Source organism: Octopus bimaculoides, chromosome 28 (assembly GCF_046866305.1).
Source record: "Octopus bimaculoides isolate indiv1 chromosome 28, ASM4686630v1, whole genome shotgun sequence".
NCBI classification, from domain to species: domain Eukaryota; kingdom Metazoa; phylum Mollusca; class Cephalopoda; order Octopoda; family Octopodidae; genus Octopus; species Octopus bimaculoides.
In genome coordinates, this window is record NC_142955.1 from 19,703,002 (window position 1) to 19,725,439 (window position 22,438).

At 40.8% G+C, this 22,438-nt stretch overlaps 2 protein-coding genes across 2 annotated transcripts in view; both read right to left on the bottom strand.

Moving 5' to 3' along the window:
* LOC149130724 (uncharacterized) overlaps nt 1-22,438 on the bottom strand; it is a 193,150-nt gene that overhangs the window by 134,129 nt on the left and 36,583 nt on the right. The window lies entirely within an intron of this gene.
* Nucleotides 2,089-22,438, bottom strand: part of LOC106872268 (uncharacterized) — a 31,590-nt gene continuing 11,240 nt past the window's right edge. The window contains exons 12-30 of the mRNA XM_089344737.1: nt 21,669-21,836; nt 20,956-21,214; nt 19,963-20,083; nt 18,982-19,233; nt 18,370-18,624; nt 18,019-18,253; nt 17,284-17,500; nt 11,438-16,582; nt 10,110-10,433; nt 9,377-9,542; nt 8,583-8,767; nt 7,856-8,272; nt 7,221-7,362; nt 6,731-6,912; nt 5,598-5,955; nt 4,646-4,857; nt 3,372-3,761; nt 2,914-3,058; nt 2,089-2,190 (exon numbers count right to left, since the gene is read on the bottom strand). Of these exons, the coding sequence (XP_089200863.1) occupies nt 2,180-2,190; nt 2,914-3,058; nt 3,372-3,761; nt 4,646-4,857; nt 5,598-5,955; nt 6,731-6,912; nt 7,221-7,362; nt 7,856-8,272; nt 8,583-8,767; nt 9,377-9,542; nt 10,110-10,433; nt 11,438-16,582; nt 17,284-17,500; nt 18,019-18,253; nt 18,370-18,624; nt 18,982-19,233; nt 19,963-20,083; nt 20,956-21,214; nt 21,669-21,836 (9,184 nt within the window). The 3' untranslated portion in view covers nt 2,089-2,179. The remainder of the gene's footprint in view (nt 2,191-2,913; nt 3,059-3,371; nt 3,762-4,645; nt 4,858-5,597; nt 5,956-6,730; nt 6,913-7,220; nt 7,363-7,855; nt 8,273-8,582; nt 8,768-9,376; nt 9,543-10,109; nt 10,434-11,437; nt 16,583-17,283; nt 17,501-18,018; nt 18,254-18,369; nt 18,625-18,981; nt 19,234-19,962; nt 20,084-20,955; nt 21,215-21,668; nt 21,837-22,438) is intronic.

Genomic DNA, 22,438 nt, shown 5'->3' on the forward strand with positions numbered 1-22,438 from the left:
GCGGTAGCGGACGGCGGTAGCGGACGGCGGTAGCGGACGGTGGAGGACGGTGGCGGACGGTGTAGAGCGGTGGAGGACGGTGGAGGACGATAGCGGGCGGTGGCGGACGGTGGTGGACGATGGAGGGCGGTGGCGGACGGTGGCGGACGGTGTAGAGCGGTGGAGGACGGTGTAGAGCGGTGGAGGACGGTGTAGAGCGGTGGAGGACGGTGTAGAGCGGTGGAGGACGGTGTAGAGCGGTGGCGGACGGTGTAGAGCGGTGGAGGACGGTGGAGGACGGTGTAGAGCGGTGGAGGACGGTGTAGAGTGCTGGAGGACGGTGGCGGACGGTGTAGAGCGGTGGAGGACGGTGGCGCACGGTGTAGAGCGGTGGAGGACGGTGGAGGACGGTGTAGAACGGTGGAGGACGGTGGAGGACGGTGTAGAGCGGTGGAGGACGGTGGCGGACGGTGTAGAGTGGTGGAGGACGGTGGCGGACGGTGTAGAGCGGTGGAGGACGGTGGAGGACGATGGCGGGCGGTGGCGGACGGTGGTGGACGGTGGTAGATGATGTACAACGGTGGAGGACGGTGGCGGACGGTGTAGAGCGGTGGAGGACGGTGGAGGACGGTGTAGAGCGGTGGAGGACGGTGGAGGACGGTGTAGAGCGGTGGCGGACGGTGTAGAGCGGTGGAGGACGGTGGCGGATGATGTAGAACGGTGGAGGACGGTGGCGGACGGTGTAGAGCGGTGGAGGACGGTGGCGGACGGTGGCGGACGGTGTAGAGCGGTGGAGGACGGTGGAGGACGGTGGAGCACGGTGTAGAGCGGTGGAGGACGGTGGAGGACGGTGTAGAGCGGTGGCGGACGGTGGCGGACGGTGTAGAGCGGTGGAGGACGGTGGCGGACGGTGTAGAGCGGTGGAGGACGGTGGCGGACGGTGACGGACGGTGGCAGATATTGTAAAGCGATGGCAGACGGTGGCGAGCGGTGGCGGACGGTGGATGGTAGATGATGGAAGACTTTGGTGGTAACCGTGGCAAACGGTGGAAGGGTGTGGCGGCTAACGGAGGATTGTGATGGATAGTGGTGGCGAGAGTGGTGGATGGTGACGGATGGAGGAGTATGAGGAAAGATATTGGCGGACGGTGAAGAATGGTGGTTGATATGATGGTCATCTGTGGGCAGTAGAGAACATATGACTAAATGTTTTCCAAGCACGACCATCTCGACGTTACTTCTAGACCACATTCTTCCATCTACCCTTCGATTTTTAATCCAATTGAGTATGACTTGAGAGGGATTTAGCTGCTACTTCTGAATTGTTGACTAACCACATAGGAGCTTTGTTGTTCGTTCAGCTGGCGGAGAATGTCGGACGATGACGAAAGTAACGGACGATGCAGAGGGGATGAAGGTGGTCGAGTGGGGTCTGTGGGTGGTGGATTGTTGATGTAGTTGTCATTTAACCCTAGGTCATCTCCAATTGAGCAAATCTACGGTCAAAGACAGTCCAGTTGTGACCATCTAATCTTATTGAGAACTAAATAATCGAACACGTGTTTGGACCGCGTGAGTTGAGATTTAGCTGCTATTTTTAGCTCAACTCGAACCGTTACCTGAATTGCTCGAATTAACAATCCCGGGACAACTAAAATTAGTCGACGTTTTTTTTTTAAAGCATTTTATTCAAAAATGAAGTGAAGCCATGTGATTGTATTTAGTTTAGTTATTAATAAATTCCAGAACGACCGAATAGAGAGCTGTGGCTGTTTTAACATATTGAAGCGTCGAATCCGGATATCATATTTTTCTGCCAAACATAAGTTACATCTGTGGTTACCGACTCAACGCTACACCAGCTTATATATATATGTTATTGATTTTTCTTATCCTTCAGTTTCCAGGCGTATCGACGAAGTGGAGTGGATGTTTGTCTTTAAATTTCAAGTAGTGAGTGTCTTGTGTGATTATAGTTAGATTTAAATGTATTTCACTCCTACACAACTAATTTTTTAATACCAAATGATAACATTGATTTGTATAGCAATTACGTTAATCACCTTCGCCATCGGCCGCAACAACAACAAAATACAACAAACACATTAATTAGCATGCAAATATAATTTTATTGTTTCATTACATTAGTTATTTAAATTGAAGTGATGAAAAGTTTGTGGGGTTCGATCTTCAATTATGTTCAGTGGGTAGCTGAAAAGACAAAGCAGTGAGAACGGTAAATATGAGGAAATAACTGCTTCTGGCAAAAATAATACGCTCTCTTAGATACTATCGGACCGGAACATATAACAGGTACTTTGCGCTGCTATTTAGGTATCATTACTTGGAGTGCTAACGTGATCCGATGTGACATGCTAGAAATAACTGTGAATTCCCAGTTAAGTCCCACTCTACTTTCTTTAGGAAGAAGGACAGTAGATAAGTCAGCCTTAATCCCCAAGAAAAAGAAAATGATGGGATGGTCATGGCTGGAGACCTTCGATCATAGTTCTGCTCGGTCGAGGCATCATCAGGGGCGCTGCGGCGCTGGGGCACTGCGTTGATGGGGCACTGGAGTGCTAAGCAACAGCAGCAGAATCACGTTTTCTGAAATTGTTTTAATTATATAAAACCGTAGCTCTTAGATAACTGTTGTTGCACCATTCTATTTGTAGACGCCAAGGTGGACTGTGTCCTGAGACTGAACCACTTTGATCTGGTATACACAGCGAAGTTTTTATTTTTTTGTCGCAAATTGTCCTGTCCAAAAACACAATGGGACACAAGAAGCGACTGAAACCTCTGGCCCCAAAACCTGTGATTACGTTTGTCAAAAACACAAAACAAAAACAAACTAGGAGCCATGACATCTGCCTAACAGAGAAGGAGGGGTGGTCACGCAAGGAGTGGAGGAGCATAACAATGATTACTTACAGCATCGGATTGGGATTGGTAGCTTGACATCGTTATAGTGACATTGGTTGACATAGTAAGAGGAGACATCGCAGAGGACTTTCAAGGGTTTGTTGATGCTGGTCATGTAGCTTGCGCATGCGTGGTAGAATGGATTGGGGTTCACCTGTAATGACAAAATGGCGGTGATAAGCAATCGAGTTTCGCATTTGGTAAAACACGCGCACACACGTACACGCAGATATAGTTATAAAGATGTATACATCTATGTATATATGCAAATGTACGTATGCATATAAATGTGCGTGTGTGTGTGTGTGTACGTATGTATGCATATATAAATATATATTGTTATCGAGTTAACCCCTGCTGCAAATTTACTGGCCTTGTACTAAAATTTAAAACTAACATATCAGAGTTACTAATATTAGTAAAAATCGATTAAATGAACAAACATGAAAAGGTAAACAGTTTCTTACCTGTTTAAAGCAATTCCTAAAGGGTGACGATGGTTCCAAGAACATCTCGGCACACTTTCGGTTTTCAGGGACCATATGACCACGGGCGTGGTTCTGAGAGCGACAGGAGTGAGAAGTGGACCATGAGTCGGCGAATTCTTGCAGGTCGTTGGTGGAGCGCATGTTGGCCATGGTCATGTCATTGGTTTGTTCGTTATCGTAGGTACCAAATAAACCCCCTACCTTGTTGTAATACCATCCGCTGATGTCAACGATGTAGTAATCGGATTTGGGGTTGCAGCTGACTGTGTAGCCGTTGGAGCCTTCAACAACGATGAAATCGTCCTTGCGGTGGATGTGAACGTCGCTAAGACCGACGGGAAGTTTGCTGACGCGGCCGTTGACTTCAACCTGTGTGGGTGTAATTGATTGACGATGAATGATGGAGATTGATTGAGATTTTGAAGAATAAACCAAACTGAATGTGAGAGGAACGTTGGACGGTCGGACGGAAAAAGGAGGAAAAGAGAGACATAGAGGAAGAGTGATGCTAATATATATATATATATATATATATATATATATATATATATATATATATATATATATATGTGTGTGTGTGTGTGTGTGTGTGTGTGTGTGTGTGTGTGTAAAGTAAAATAAGGATTCAGATAGAATCAGGCACTTGAAAAGTTATTGCACTGGGCTGGGTTTCTTCTGATGATTACGATGTTTCGTAATGGAATAATGTTCTCAGTCCCCTGTTAAAAAGATGCGTATGAAACAGCTGTTATGAGCTGATAATTATCTATCGTCTGTTATTATTCATTTGACGTGAAAATATATCAGTAGCAGACGAAAATCGTTCAGGTACGCCTGTGGTATTACTAAAATCGAATTTAGGGACTTCAGGGACTTCGTCAGTTTCAAGCAGCCATTGCTAATTGCATTCTAAGACACACACACACATTTCGGCTGCAAAGGATATTTGAGCACATTTAATTATCAGTATATTACTGTACGTTTTATTTTGTTATTTCTTTCAGATGCCCCGTGGCAGACAAAGTGCCAACGCTAGAAAGGAAAAGGCGCACGCAGCCGTTGTTGCAAACCTGCAGAACACCGATTTAGAAGCTGACAACTTTCTAAGAAAATCTGAAATGGTGAATGGATAAGTTTCTGCGATTGTGAGAGGAAAGTGACTGATGGTTAGAGCTAGGGGGTCTAGGGGTCAGAGTGATTGTCGAGGAATGATGTGGAAGGGATATAGAAAAACTGAAAGACGGCTAACTTACTGTGGAATCTCTCGCGATTCTGATCTTCTTTCCAGTCTTGGTTGTAATCGAGATGGATTCAACAAATGCTTGGCGTCCTTTGTTCCTGTAATCAGCCACGATCTTGAAGTTGCCTTCAGAGCGAGCCAGGATGTAGCTGCAAGTTCCTTTGAAGTTTAAGTGGCGTCCATCAAAAGTGGTGATGTGTTCTCCTCCGAACAGACTGGCGCGGGCTGAAAACAACGAGATAGGATTCGATCAGTGTGCGTCTCAGTGTGTAGTTGTGCGTGTGTGTATGTGTGTAATTATAATTATATGTGTGTAGATATATGTATGCGTGTATGTATATATATATATATATATATATATATATATATATATATATATATATATATATATATATATATATATATATATATATACATATATATATGTGTGTAGATATATGTATGCGTGTATGTATGTATATATATATATATATATATATATATATATATATATATATATATATATGTGTGTGTGTGTGTATATATATATATATATATATATATATATATGTGTGTGTGTGTGTGTGTGTGTGTGTGTGTATTATTGATAGACTGAATGATTGATTTGGTGATTGACAAACGCTTCCTATTCACCTTGTCATGACAATTCAACAACGCTAAAATATTCTTTTCTATTCTAGGCACAAGGCCCGAAATTTTGGGGAAGATCGACCCTAGTACGCCACTGGTACTTAATCTATCGACTCCGAAAGGATGAAGGACAAAGTCGACCTCGGCGGAATTTGAACTCAGGACATAAAGACAGACGAAATACCGCGAAGCATTTCGCCCGGCGTGCTAAGGTTTCTGCCAGCTCGCTGCCTTACAACGCTAATATATAAGAATACACACACACACAAACACACACACCTGTTTGCAAACAGAAGTACAGTGAATAGAATTATAAATTTAATTGAGATTCGAACCTTTGAATGGTGGGACCCAGTTTTTGACGTCCGAAGATGGTTTGACGTGGTAGTAAGTGTCATAGACGGTCCAGTCAGTGAAGGCCGATAGCTTGTTGGAGTATTTCTGCAAAGAACGACTAACTTTATCCAAAGAATCGCTTGTGTCTTCCATATGTCTGTAGGCGCTGATTAAGCCATGATAGTAAACTTGGGCGCTGATTTCACCGTTCTTGGGATCGAATACCAGGACTTTTATATCGATGCTTGTCAATGCTTTCTTCAAAGTAGCGATTTCTTTCTTCACAAATCGAATGACTTTGTTTTTCAGGTCGGGAAGGACTTCTTCAAGGTGTAAGTAACCGTAGGATTTCAGTACCTATAGGAGATAGACATACACATGTATGATAGATATATATATACTGACTTAGCTTCTCATGTTATTCAAAGTTTCGTGCATGTGAAAGGACGTCCAGCTCATCAGACATTCAGAAACACACGTATACACACACACGCATATATATATAATATATATACTCACATACATATTTCCCATATACACACACACATATAAATACATACACAGACACATGCATACATACATTGAGAGACAAACAGACAGGCCAGAAGTTGTCTACTTTCAAATGCATCCAATTATCCGTCGATACGTTATACATATTCAATGGTACCTAGTTACATCCAGGTAGACTGAGCTCGCTGGGTTTTGCTCATCTTTGCTCAGTCATCGTTAGCGACAAGTTAGATATTCACCGGATCAATGAAAGAGCTTCCACGTGGCTTGATGGCCTGCTAGAAATAGCAGCAAAATTTCACTCAAATCTCATCTTGCTTTTATAAATGAAGAAGGGCGCGAAACAATGTATGCTGTAGTTATTGGGACAGCCATGTTTGGAATGTCACTGATCATATGCCCGCCTGATTAAGACTGACTGAGGCTGAATAACATCAACAACAATAGCAGGACACATGGGGTCCTTGATAAAAGATGGCTTGATTACGGCTGGAACATCTGTGATGAGAGATTTGTTGGTACAGGACTGACCTGGGGTTAAGCAATGACATACAACAACGATGACAACAACAACGATGACAACAACAACGATGACAACAACAACAGCATCTGAGTGTCTTACGTGTTTGTAAATATCATTGGAGATGCTGAGCAGGAGATCGACCAATGGGTGGGAGAGAACAGCAATGTCACCATGTTCGGCTATAAATTCCTCTTTCATGTCGTTCACTGCTTCGTACATGCTGACCATGTAGTCAACGGCTTTAGCAATGAATGGATGTTTTTTAATCTGTTCTTGGAAGCCTGAGAAAAAAAAGAGTCAAACAAGCAGAAAATTTAGTTTTGGATAACAAAGAAATTGTGATGGAAAGCAACGTAGAAAGGTTTCTCAATCGCGTGAAATTAAAGTTCGATTTATATAAAAAGGCACTTCTAAACTGTGTTTTTGAATAAATGAATGTTTTAGATCAGCTTGATTATGTGTGTGATATATTTGAATGATAAAAAGACAATTTTCACTGCGGTTTGCCATGGAGAAAATAGTCATTTAATGGCGCCCATTGGCGGAACGATGTCGCCAGTTTATGAAGCTGAGTTCAATGCCTACTTACGTTTCATTACAGCTGGGAACTTGCTGATATAGGTGTTGATCTCTTGGTGGAGGGAGGTGAAGTGTTGGAATCCATTGTTAAATTGTTGTTCAACGTATAGGAACATCTCATCAATATGGTGAAACAGCTCATCCTTTGCAGCCTGCAACGAGAATAAAACTTACACTCTTAGTATTTTCATATTGGAAAGCGTGGGAGATGACAAGGGAGGTAATTAGGGAGGTGACAAGGGAGATAATTAGGGAGATGATGCTAAAAAGAACGAGTAAACTGACGACAACGACGACGAGGAGGATGACTCTTATCTGATGCTGGTTAACTGCAAAAAGGTGATGGCGTAGGGGTCAACATAGAAGGGCACGTTTGATGATATATTCCTAGATATACTATGTCTGAATAAAAAATGAGATAGTCTTATCGGCTGTAGGATCCTTGATCATAGGTCTACTGGATCAGCACTGACCTGTGGCTAAACAACATTAACAACAACAGCAAACGCAATAAACTGAGACAGAAAGTCGAATGCTTGGGATTTTTGGTGTTCTTCATTTTTGGAATTGTTTTCCTTTCTTTTTTCTTTAAATGTTTTTATGCCAAGAAAATTGTCACCATAGAAACCACATGTCCAAACTCACCTGATAGCGGTTTTCGAAGTCGGAATAATATGAGTCAACCATTATTTTAGCTTCGTCAAGTTTGTCGGTCATGTAGGCGTTGAATTCTTGCATTCGTCTCTTCATGTGTACGAGACTGTTCTGGTAGCTGGTCCACATTGATTCCCAGGCTTCCATAACTGAATCACCCACGCTTTTCATGTAGAAGACATTCCTGCCATAGAATTCGGCAACTTTGGCGGCGTGTTTAGCGACGTCTTTGTAGATGTCGTTGTAAACGGAAGGGAGGTAGTTGGTAATTGGTACCAGATCTTCTTGGAAGACTCTCTTAATATCTTTCAGTTTTGACATGAATTCTTCAGAAACACTCTTTCCAATAGTTTCACCAAAGGTCTGGATCTTTTGTCCGTAAGTCTGGAAAACGGCAAAACCATAATCCTGAAGAAAAAGAAAAAGGAGGAAAAACAATTGATTAGAATGTTGTGAAATCGATAATCGATTAGATGTTTAGTATAGTCGCAGTCATTAATCTCATGGGTTATTCTATACTTTTGTAAAGTACAAATTTCTTCTTATACAAGAATGTTGTTGACAGTGACTTCAAAGTTTCGGCTAGCTACACCATCGAAACTTCGAAGTCATTGACAACAACATTCTTGTATGAAAAGAATACACCCCCCCCCTACACACACATGTCACCTGTTAAACTGTCTGAATAAAAGACAAAAGAGTGAGTTTGGGAACTTACAGTGATTTCCTTGAGCATCTGGGTGTTCCATAAAAGCTGGAAAAACAGAATACTTGAGGGTCTCATTTCTATGATCATTTTTCCGTCTCGATTCACCTTCTGCTGTCCCAAAGTCCTGTAGGCCTTCATCATAAGCTTTCTGTCCATGACTTCTCCATCGATGTGGAACACTTTTTCAGGGTTGGCTGTAAACATAAACGAAACATTAAGGTACGTGCATGGGTAGTGTAATAAACGAAACAGCCCCTATAAATATTAACTGTTTTAGGGTTTAAATGATGTAGGGCTTAACTGATTTAAAGGTTAATTACTTAAGGGTTAACTTTTTTAAGGGTTAATTGATATACCTTTCGGGGAAGGGGATAAATCGATTGCATCGACCCCCAGTGCTCAAATGGTACTTATTTTATTGACCCCCCGAAAAGAATGAATGGCAAAGTTGACCTCGGCGGAATTTGAACTCAGAGCATGAAGACGGACGAAATGCTGCTAAGCATTTTGCCCGGCGTGCTAACGTTTCTGCCAGCTCACCGCCTTGTCTATGTGATCTCAAATTTTAAAGCAAACACATAATTTTCTTATGGTTTCTTAAACATTCACTTGAACAAAACTGTACAAATCCAAATATATGGTACCCTAGGCATAACACCAACATGAACTTCTAACTTGTTGTCTCTTGAGGTCTCTGGGTGAGACTCGGATCCGACTTGTACAAATGCAAAACAAAAGTCAAACATAAAATAATAATAATAATAATAAGGTAAAAAAGGAAGCAACATTTAAAAGAAGGTTACCTTGGTCGTAGTTTAGCTCGAGGTGCATATTTTTGGCGTTAGGGCTGATTGATGCTGTGGCCTGCATGTCCTTCATACCAGATTCTCGTTTGTTCAAAGACATTGAATACTGTTTGTTGGTGTCTAGGGATCCAGTGATTTCAATATGCTTCTTGGGAGACACAATCTGGTGATTAGAATAAGGTTTAATTAATATAATGATCGTATATATAATTAACATATTATACATACATACATACGTACAATCGAATTACATAGTTTAATTAATGTAATCGCTGTTAAGTTTCATAATTACTGGAGGGGAGGAGTAAAGTGGTTCTTCTGTGAGGTTGTTCCATCTACTAGAAATAGCAGTCGAATTTCCAGAAATTACATCGTAATATATATATTCCAAAGCAAAAGTCGTTGTATTATGTAATCGTAGATGCCCAATGACTAAATAGTTGGGATGGTCACAGAAGGAAGTTCTTTGATCAGGGATACGTTGGAATAAAATCGATTTGGGATTAAGCAACAATGAGAACCCCTTTGAACGATGTTGTTCTAAATAAAGATTTTAGAAAAAAATATTTGGTTTTCGTTACATTTCAAACACCATTTTAAAAATAAAATAGGAAAATATGGGGGCATGTTTTAAGTGCAAAGTAGCTCTGTCCCCTCATTTTCTGGATGTCTTATTTCCTTTAAGGGACTTTAAGATTACAAATGCATGCTTAGCGGGAAGTGTGCTTACCTCAAAGATGGCTTCCCGTTGGATCTTGTTGATGTCCGTCCTGATGATGTATTTATCATAATGGCGTCTATGGCCGGCGTAGTTGAGTTCCACACCGGTGCTAATTCTTCCTGATTTGGCGGCTGCGTACGCCATCACAATGAAAGCGAGTTTCGTGTATGGTTGTTCGACAAGGAAGTCCAAAGTGTAGTTGCCTCTGTTGTCAGCCAGTTTCATGTCCACAGTCAATGCTTTGCGGGGATCTTGGTCAGCGCTGAACTGGAATCGGCTACTGAACATGGTGTCACCACGACGGCCAGTGAAGATTGTTTTAAAATGCATACCCTGAAAATGGATAAGATGAAGATATATATATATATATATATATATATATATATATATATATATATATATATATATATATATATATATATATATATATATACAAACACACACACATTTACACACATACACATATATATCTATATACGACGGACTTCTTTCAGTTTCCATCTACCAAATCCACTCACAAGGCTTTGGTCGGCCCGGGTCTATAATAGAAGACACTTGCCCAACGTATCACACAATAGGACTGAACCCGGAACCATGTGGTTGGGAAACAAAGCAAGCCTGAGACTAGCTTCTTACCACACGACCACGCCTATAAATGGTTATAATACAAGACAGAATGAACAGGCTTTAATCCAAACCATTAACGCATTAACGGATTTCCAAATGTATATCCAGTAAAAGGAAAATTTCTGCTGTATCATAGCATATGGTAGCCGACACTGGTAGAGGAGCTTTGTTAAGCATGCTATAAGGTTATTACCCAGAGGATATTATATATATATATATATATATATATATATATATATATAAATAATACCACACGGTGTTAAGATAAGGAGATGCAAATATATACACACTTGCAGTCACACATGCATATATATATATATATATATATATATATATATATATATATATATATATATATATATATACACGGTGGGCTTCTTTTAGTTTCCATCTACCATATCCACTCGCAATGGTTATAGAAGAAAACAGTGGCCCAGGGTGCCGTGCAGTAGGACTGAACCCCGAAGCTTGTGGTTAGGAAGCAAACTTCTCCGCCGTACAGTCACGCTTGTGCCTTCTCGAATAATTGTTGCGCAAATGTAAATATAAAAGATGCGTGTAAATAAAATGTGCTGACTTCTCTAAGCATGAATGTAATGCGTTTACGTAATGCCTCCCGAATGTTGAGAACGACAAATGACGAGTCAATGGCTGAGACGTACAACAGTGAAAAAGACCAACTCAAAGACAAACAAAATAAGGTTACTCACCTTTTTCTGGTTGGGGAATTTGACGATCGTGTTCATGGTGTAGATGTTTATGCTCTGAATAGAAATATCAGTTGTTATTTCAATCTTCTCGTTTCTGTTGTTGACGTCAGGTGTCAAGGTGAACATGGCAGTATGTTGATCACGATGATTTTGAACACTTCCGGTCAGCTGGATGGTACGACGGGGTAAGATCAAACTAAGGAGAGCTTCGTTTCCGCCTGAAGTTTTCATTTGAAGTTCTGCTCCTATTTTCTGAGTGTCTTTCTCTCCCCAACTGTATTCAGCCTTCATTGTGTACATATCAGAAGATTTCTGGAGATGGAAATTTCCAGTCAAGTCGCCATCATTGCCCATCACTTTCAAAGTGATTTTTCTGGAAAAAGTAGATCTGCTGTCATTGTTAACGTATGCCATAGAAGTTTTAAACTGTTTATCCTTGTCGCTGCGGTCTCTTTGTAAATCGAGCTCAACATTGAAGCCGTTGCCGGTATGAACAAAGGTTGCACTGTACAACTGTTTAGGAAGGGTAACACTTGCTTTCAAATGCCTGTTGGCATCACGTTCGGCAGAGATGGTTAAATCTTTCAAGTTTCTCAATGGGGTCCTCATCTGGAAGTTTCCACTTGTGAAACGACCATCATGAGAAGCCTTCGATGTGATGACGTATTTTTCGTTCTTGTAATCCATCTTAACATTGTAAGAATATTTCTGCTGGAAGCTTACTTCTACGTCATAGCCTGCAAGTCTGCTCATGGTGTTGGTTTCAATGTGTGCTTTGCTTTTGAAGGACGTTCTAGTCAGTTCGTGTTGATAAACCAGAGTAACGACACCTGTCGACTGAGATTTCAATGTCAATGATGATTTGATCCGGTTCAGTTTCATTGGATCAACAGTGATCTTCATGTGAACGTCGCCGGTGTGAGTGTTATCAAGGTCAAAAGAAGCTGTCAGACCACGTGACAGATTTACGTTGGTCTTTACCGAACTTTCCCTTCCATTTACGTTTACGATGAATGACTGGGTGAACTCGTTTGTATCAAAGTTTGTTTGAATGTCAACATTGGAGTTGATTGCTGTCTGACTTGATTTCAGCGATGATTTCATTTGCATCACGAACTGTCTCTGGTCCAGTTGAACATCAACATTGTTCTCCAAAAGGTAGTCTCCAAACGTGGCCTTCACGTGGCTTTTACCATTGGCCATGTTGCCGGTGTTTTCAACCAAGATTTCGAGGTCACTAGAATAAGGCCTGGTCATACGGACGACCATTTGTTTGAAGTTATCGTTGATCATCTTCACTTTGTAAGTGTTTCCGTTGTTGGACAGCCGAGCGTTCATACTAAAGTCCTTGATGTGTTCATTGAATTTTGCCTTGATCTCACCTGCGTTATTGGGAGAAGAAAAACTGATCAAAAGGTCTTTAGTCTCTAAAGAGAAATTACACTGATACATGTCGTTGTTGTTCAGGAAAAGCACAGACAAAGAACGGTCCTGTAGCTGGAAGGTGAGTTTTTGTACACCCAGTTCAGGAGTGGACATATTGAAGCTCATATAATCGAAATAATTCACGTTGGAAGCAGCAAATTGGTAACTGTTGTAACGGTAGACCAATTTTGTCTTGAAGCTCGAAGACTTAAATCCATCCATGATGTCTCCTGACAAACTGAAGAAGGGTGACTTGAAGCTGAGGGTGTATGTGTGAGTGTCAACATTTACTGAGGTTGCAAAAGAATATTCAGTCTTCTTGCGCAGTAACTGAGTGTTCAGATGGAAATTTCTCAAATCGCCACCAAAGTCAAATTTCAGCTCGTTGTGTCCAAGTTCTGGTGTGGTCAGTTCAGCGTTGATTCCTTTCATGTAGTTTTGATTGGAAAGAACCAGTTTGTATTGTTGTTTGTCGATGGTCACTCCGGCGAAGGCCTTGAATCTTTTTAGTTCTCCTTCAAAGTCCAGCTTAGCTTTGACTCCTGGGAAATAGACGTTGATGTCCAAAGTCTTGTAGTATGCCTTATTGGAGGCTGTCACTTCATAGATGTCCTTGTTGTGTTGTAGTTTGAGAACAACGTTGAACTTCTTCAATTTACCGGAAATGGTAAGAGTGAGGTCATCGTTGAAGGAAGGAGCTTTCAGGTCTCCCTTGATAACCATCTTACGTCCAAAGTTCTTGTAGGATCCTCCCAAAGTGACTCTTTTCTTGTTGTACACGAAGGTAGCATCGCCGGTGACGCCGTTTTTCTTGGCATCAATGCTGCTTTTAACAACGACCTCGTGTCTCGGAATTGACATAGTCACTCTCATCTGTTCGTAATAGTCTTTATTGGAATAAGTAATTTCATATTTTGTTTTTCTAATCAAAACACTGAACATTCCGTTCAAGTTTTTGAGAGTGTTATCCATCTTGATATATGCTTCAAAGTTGAAAGGTGTTTTAAGGTCGAAGGTGATTTTTCTGTAGAATTTTTCGTTGGAAACTTTCATCAGGAAAGCCTCTTCGTTGTGTTTAGCCTCAAGGATCAAGTTGAACATCTCCGGTTCTCCGTCTAGTGTAAAGTCCAGAAGGTCGTTGAATGAAGGGGTTCCCAAATTGGCCTTGATACGCCGGAAGTAGTCCTTGTTGGACAAAGTGAATTCGTATTTGCCGTTATCGTGAATCATCTCAGCTTGGTATCGGAACATTTTCAAATTTCCACTCAGTGTCATTAAGAATTGACAGTTGTGGAATGGAGACACGATTTTGAACATGATTTTCGACATATGTTTGTAAATGGCATTGAATTTGTAATTGTCAGAACGTGTTTGTAGGAAAAGGTCAAGATCAGCAGAAATGTCCTCAGGGTCCAGGGTCAAATCCATATTGAATTTCACTCCTTTCGGAGCAACAAGTTGTAAGGTGATCTGCCTGCCATAGTTGTGGATCGACATGTCGCTTGTATATTGGTCTCTGTTTCCAATTTTGTGGGACAGAGTCATAATCATTTCATCGAAGTCGCCATTCCTAACAAATTGAGTTTCCCAATCATCGTAGTTTCTCAGACTGATCTTGGAGGAGATTTCTGTGTGTTTTGGTTGGTTCTTCATGTTGCTGCTGAACATAAATTCCTTGGCTGCCTTTATCTGGAGACTGGAGTCCATATTTTGATGCGTGACATCAAAAGAGAATTCGTTATACCTTCTATGAGATGTGGTAGCAACCATGTTTACTTTGAAATCGTTGACACTGTTCATGTTGTACAAACCCTTGAAAACGAACATTTTTCTATCGTTGAATTCAGTTTCAAAATTAACGGTCTCGTACTGTCTCCAGTTACCTTTCAGCGACAGAGTAATTTTTCCTTGTCTTATAGTATCAGAGTGAGTTTCGAGTTCAATACTGGCGTCGGTCCTGTCCTTTGATTGACTTGCTTTCAATTGGAGTTGCTCCAGATATGGCAACACTTTCACCGATGCCCTAGCCATGGAATCTCGGCCCCCTGTTTGGTAAGAAACTTCCACGTTCATATTTGTAAGGGAAGGAAAATCAGGACTATCAACATTGAAAGAATATGTCTTCCTCTCTCCGTTAAGGAATACAGTTTGAGCTTTGATCTGCCTGCTGTCTGGAAGTCCTAAATGAACATTTATCTTATGACTGGAAGATTCTATCTTGTAGTTTCCAGATAACAAAAGATTCTTACCACCAGATCCGATACGTATTTCACTATCGAAATAGCGGCCAGCTTCGAATTCAACGGCACCGTCCACCGAGGCATCGATGGAACCTGACTTTATCTCGGCATGGGATGTTTTCCTTGCACCAGACATATTCAAGTTGAAGGAAGCTGTCATCGTCTTACCGTCTGGTCCTGTCATTTGTGCATTCACATCGAAGTTGTCTTTCAGTCTTGCGTATTCAGCATTCATTTTCATTAATTCCCCGTTGTTGCTTGTAACTGTCACACTACCTTTCAGCCTCTTGGGTAACCCTTTCACTAGCACCGCTGATATCCCTCCGTTTTTGTAATAACGCAAAGTGCTGGTGTAGGCAAGATTAATCGAAGATTTAGCTTGGTTATGCTTCAGTGAATATGAACCACCGATGGAGTTGATTCTGTAATTTGGCAGATTAATTTCACAGTCACCGCTTGAAGTCATTTCTCGATCATCGCTCTGCAGGGCAATCTTCATGTGACCTTTAGCATCAAACATATCAAAAGTCAAGCTTGCATCACTGTTCATCTGACTCCTGTCTACATTATGGGCCATATTCACATCAAGATAGGTTTTCTTTTCTTGTTTCACCAAAAGCATGGCGGTCTTTTTGACGTCGTTGTTTTTCAAAGCAATTTTCACATCTGTCGTTACTCGGTTACGCAAATGCATGAAATTGTATTCAAATTCTTTGTCAAAAGAATTCAAAGTCATGTCTTGTTTCATCTCAATTCTGTTGTCATTGCTTCTCAAAATGCTGTGGGAAGAATACGAACATTTCTTGTTGGTGGTAACACGTTCAATGGTTTCACTGTAACTTTGAAGACTCCTAAACGGTGTAGTGATGCTAAATTTGGAGGTTGATCTCCTGCCAACCACACCGACTAACGATGCAGTAGCACTTATTTTTCGGTCCTGTGCCCACTCTAACAAAAGATCTCCGTTGCCGGATATATCAGTTTTACTGGTGTCATACTGAACAGACGCAACAGCTTTGTAGTCAATGTTCTGCTCAAGTGAGAGAATCTGTTTGTCAACGTGAAGTTCGGCCATTGCTTTGTAATTACGATCAGCCGTGTTGAGAGTGGTGGTCAGTTTAGCTTGTCTCTGGTTGGGTAAGCTGAGCTGGTTGTCAACCATCACAACTTTGGGACTGTTCCTGAAAGTTGTCTTCAGTTTTACCATGGTCTCCTTTTGCCATTGGGCGCATACTTCGTTCTCGTAAGTATCTGTGTTGAGTTGTACCAATTTCTCTTCGAATTCCACGACTCTGTCGGGATAAGCAAGAGACACCTTCACATCGGTGTTCTGCAAACCCTTCACTTTGACGTTGCTGTAGAACAAACCAGTTTTCACCAAATAGCGAGGAGAGATTTGAAGCATGATGTTGTTCTCAATCTTTCTCATGGGGGAGGTTGCAGTATGGAAATGGTCGGCTTTCACGTGGAAGTTGACATTCTGTTCAAGACAAAAAAAGAGAAAGAGAAATTTGAAGGTTAAGTCAAGATTTTCTTGTATACTGTTACTAGTCTCATTTCCCAAGTCGCGGCCATGTTGGAGCATAGCTTCTAAGGGACATTTTAAATAATTCATCTTCCAACAACTGTAACTCCATCATGACAGTCACTCAACTGTGACTGTAGCTGTTATTGGAATCACTCAGTTGTGAACGGATTTAGAACTGGAATCACTCAGCTGTGACAACGTACCTAAATACTCTCTATGTATATTGGGCCACCCTTACGGCAACCAACATTTCACATGGACCTGCTGGAAATAGCAGCTGCATTTCACTCTAATCACAGCCAATCTTCTAAAATAACGTAACGACAAAGCAAGACGCATTTGATAATGTAGCCCTAGATGCACTATGCCTGAGTAAAAGATGACATGTTCACAGCTGGAACATCTTCGATTAAAGATCTGACTGGATCAGAACTGACCTAGGGCTAAACATTAAGAAGACAGGAGACATTCGATAAAAAAAAAATGGAATGATCATGGCTGGAGCGTCTTTGATCGTTGGCCTATCGGATCATGTCTGACCGAGGGCTCAGCAGCAACAACAACAATGAAGAAGAACGCATTAAGTAATGTAGACCTAAATACAGCAGCAGCAGTAGCAGCAGCAGCGGCGGCGGCGATTGATGTTATCTTACCTTTCCGGGATGTTTCACTGACATAGCAAAGTTATATTCCCTTGCCACTGATTTGGTCTTGTAGTTGATCACAGAGTTCACTTTGAGGTTGTTCAGGGCCTTGTTTTTCGGGTTGCCATAAGTGAGATCGACGTTGGTGTCCAGGTGGTTGTTAGTTTTGGTCAGCTTGCTCTTCACGTTGAAATTTAGCCAGTTGCTCTTCTTGCTAATCAAGTCACTGTAACGAATAATTCACATGCAAAGTAAGTGGAGGGAGCATAGTGAAACATCATCATCGCTTTACTGTCCACGTTTCTATGCTGACATGGGTTCGACGGGAATTTTTCGAGACAGATTCTTCTTTTTTATGGCAAAGTGCCTTTCCTGTCACCAACCCTCATCATGTTTCCAAGCAAGGTAACATTTTCCCCATGGTCAGACATGTTTTTCGCGGAAGATTGGAAAGAAACGACATCACCTGTACAACGGTGTTGTTTGTTTACAACTATCACGTGACGAAGTGAATGAAAGTGATAGATGAAACCGATTTATTGAAGGGGTATTTCTCAACGATATAATATATTAAACCAGTGTAACTTAGATGGAACCATCCCTATAAGACGTTTATATATCCTCGTATTGACGCTATATATATATGTGTGTGTGTGTGTGTACATACATGAATGGATGTATATTTATTTGTATGCATATGTATGTGTGTGTGTGTCTATGGATCACTAGAGAGTGGTTACTTACGCGGTGCCGGAGTAGGTAGCGGCGTTCTTGGTTCTTACGGTTCTTGTCTTGGCAGAGAGTGTGAGACGGTCCGAGTATTTGGCACCAAAGTTGTAAATGGCAATTATTCTGCTGCTGATTCCGAGAGGTTTGGAGTCTAAGTCGATGTTCAGCTTGCAACTACCCTGTGGTGACTTAAATATGATTCGAGCAGTGTCTCTGCTCTTGGCTTTACCAACATTCATAGAAGTAAGTGCTGAAGCGGGAAACGATATATATATATATATACATATATGATTAATAAAAAAAAAAAGAAAAAGCAAAAACACAATAAGAAAGAAAAGACAACAACGCGAGGACGTCATGACTTACCATTCAGATAAATTGGTTTGGAGAACACTTTGTCAAGATTCATTTCCAGATTTCCCTTGCCTTTCCCATCATGGCTGATAGTGGATTCGAACACGACTACATCTTTACCGGATATCATAACCTTTATGTAAGGACTATATTTGAAACCAGATTTTTTGGGAACCTTTCCAAGACGAGTGATTAGGTTGTACTCTTTTTTGCCGAGCTTCAAAACAGAAGTAGCTGCCATTCCTTTGAGTACGTTTTGTGCAGACACTGAAAGAAAAGAAAAAGCGGACACAGTTAGCTTTTAGCGCTCATTTCATGGAAGGATTTTGTCCATCACAACCTTTTAATCGGAAGTCCTGCACCATTATATTTCTATATAGCAGAATGTGTGTGTGTGTGTGTGTGTGTGTGTGTGTGTGTGCGTGTGTGTGTGTGTGTGTGTGTGTGTGTGTGCGTGTGTATAAATTTCCGACTCCCATTAAGCCAGTCACGTCTCTGTGGATTCCTCCAAGGAATAGGAAAAGGAAACAGGAAAAAAAAAAGGGATTTTCTCATTTCCGAATGCGAATCCATTATTTTGCAAAAACTGGTATAAAAAGCGAAGACCCCTTCCGTTCGACTCACCTTTCAATGTGATTGGTTCAAGCATCGATCCAGTGATTGATGCGCTGAGGTCCAAATTCTTCCTTGCCATGTATTCCAGGTTTGCTTTCGCAGAGAATTTCATTTTCGGCGCAGTGAGTTCAAATTTTGGTGCAAGCTTGAAGACGTTCTTTGCATTTTCAATTTCGACTTTGGCGAGCATTTTGTACTCTTTGTTGTCTATAAGTACATGTCCGGCCACAGACTTCAAAGAAAGACTGTTGATAAAGGTTCCTGAAAGTATTGAAGATGTAAAAGAATATCGACATATATATATAGACTCGTGGGACCAATGGAAATTACACAGAATGAAAAAGATTAAGAGAAGCTTTTTTAAGAAAGAGAGAATGATTTTGTTTTTACTTTGCTAAGTTATTTCACTTCCAGTCACAATAATATATTATAATATATTATAATATAATTTTAAAATTAAGTACTTTATATTTCTTTCTTTCTTTTCATGTTTCCCTCCCCAACCTACAGCACATCATTAACACTTCTCTCTCCCACTTTTCCTTCACCGTCATTTTCTCTCGCTCTTCACCTCTCCCTTCAACTTACCACGTTATGCATTTGGCCTTAGTTTATCATTATACTCCACTCTTCTTTCTTCTCAACTCACATTTCTCTCCGACTCTCACTTTTACTCCACCTCTCACTCACACCACCTCCATCTCTCTAACTCACTCTAACGGGCGAACGAACAAGTAGATTATTGTAGAGATTGTGAAAATTCGAAGGTACTATCAAGCATTTTCTTATAAATATAAATTATGCTCTACTTAAAAGCATTGAGTACTTTAATCCTTCCATTAATATTTCATTAACGTTTGACTTCAGTGATGTTTAATTACACACACACACACACACACACACACACACACACACACACTCACACACACACACACACACACACACACACACACCGTCAGTTGAAGTATGAATCGAAGAGTTGAAACAAACCTTCCATCTTTAAGTTTCTCCATGGTACTGATACAAAAACCGTGTTACCATCCAGCTTAAAGAGACATTTTCTGGGTACCTTTGACCCTGGGGTATCAAGCATTACATAGCCGTTGGGTCCCTGTAAACAAACAAGCATATACATTAGAATGTGTGTGTGGCTAGATAGAAACAGTTGACAAGTCCCTTAATCCGTTGGGAGTCGTTAGGGCGCTTCAGCCATGCAGCGTATCTAGGATGGTGAAACCTGGCAGGGCCCACGACTGGAGCAACCTGAAGTGAAGTGTTTTGCCCAAGAACACAACGGATTGCCTGTCCAAGAATCGAAACCACAATCTTACGATCGTGAGTGCAACGCCCTATCCACTAAGCTACGCATGCATGGAGCAGAAGGCGGCTGGTGATCGAGTGGCTACGAAGTTTCCTATAACTCATATGATATGAAAGGAGGTTATAGCCAGAAAAAATATATATATTAGATTCAATTTTGGTTTTAACATCTTTTCTCCATTTTTATACTCGTTTATGGTACCTTTATACCTATAACGAACTTCTTTGAATTGTTATTTTCATATTTTTATTACTTGTTCTGGCTGATTTTTATGAATATGATGAATTTTTATTGGAAATTATTTTCTCCCTATTTGGATTCCTCAAAAAATTTGAATTGTTCTATTTGAACTTATTTTTTCTCATATATATATATATATATATATATATATATATATATATATATATATATATATAGATAGATAGATAGATAGATAAATAAATAGATAGATAGATAGATAGATAAACAGACAGACAAGTGCATATACACATAGATACGGAAGTACACATACAAACATTAGTGAACGGAATCTCAGATAAACTGCTTAACTAAGAGTGGGTGATCATGGCTGGAACATCTCTGATTATCATTGTATCTAAACAAAAGCAACAAAAGGATTCCAAAATCAAAGAATTTCAAGAATTTCAAGACTCAGATCTTACCGGGAAATCAGCTTCTATGATGTAATTGTTAGGGGCGTCTTCATTGGTCATGTAGAGGTCATAGGCAAATGGTCCGGTGAAGGGGAAGAAGGGAGCGTTCTTGTCCGAGGAAGCGTTGACGTATTGTAATTCCTGGCAGAATCTGAGACCAGTGATGGTCTTCATTGTTTGGCCAGTACAGCTCTTGGATTGCTGGACATTGCTTGTGATTAAGTTCTCCTTCTTCTCGGTTTCTCCTTGGATTGTGTAGAATTCGCTCCTTTGGAGGGGAAAATAAATGCAAGTTATCATCATCACCATCGTAATCATCATCATTATTATTATTATTATTACTATTATTATTATTTTAATCGGTGAAAATTACATACTGATTCAACGGCCAAGTGACTCAATATAATGTGTCTATGCATTTTTTGATTGTGCAATGTTGCCTGATGAAATGGCCTGGTTATGTAATTTTATAATACAATGATAAATAAGTAATCCCTCTGCGGAAACGTATATGCAATAGCTGAACAATTGTTTCCATTTATATTTATTACACACACACACACACACACACACACACACACACACACACACACACACACACACACACACAATATACATATATAAATGTTGGTGCGAGTGTGTTTGCGCGTGTGTATGTATGTATAAATCTTTGTAAGTAAGGGGGCAGGAATTGGTAAGACAAAAAAATGCTGTCCACTTACTTGAGGTTGAAGATTTCTGTCTTCTTGCGTGGGAATCGAATCTCAGCACGTTCCTTGTTGGTGGTGACCTCCACTCCGGAGCTGGTGTGGGCCCGGGTCAGCATCTTCAGACCAGTTTTAGTCACGTATGCGTCTACACACATCTCACCTTTTACTTCAATGGCAGCACTGCAAGAAACGAAGATATATTTTGCCATTTTTCTGTGTTTGTGTGTGTGTGGGGAGGAAGAGGATTGCTTAGGAACAAATGATGTTTGCAATACAGGTAAATCCATCCCTTTAAACATCCATCCAGCCATCCCCGAATGTACACACACACACACACACACGCACACACGCACACACAGAGATAGAAACATGTATAATGTAGTCCTAGATACGCAAGAAAGTGCACATTCAATAATGTAGTCCTAGATACACTGTGTCTGAATAAACGCAGGATGCTTAGAGTGAAAGATTTTTGATCAAAAGTATGTTGGAAGGACACACACATTAGATAATGTAGTCCTTGGTACACTCATGCATGAATAAAAAAAATGGGATGGTCATGGCTGGAACATATTTGAGCCTAGGTATACTGGATCGGGACTGACCTGAGGCTATACAACAACAGTAAGGAAGGACACATAAGATAATGTAGTCCTTGATAAATTTATGTCTGAATAAAGAAATAATGGGATGCTCATGGCTGGAACACCTTTGAGGGTAAGTATACTGGATCGGGACTGACCTGGGGCTAAACAATAACAACAATTACAACAACAATTACA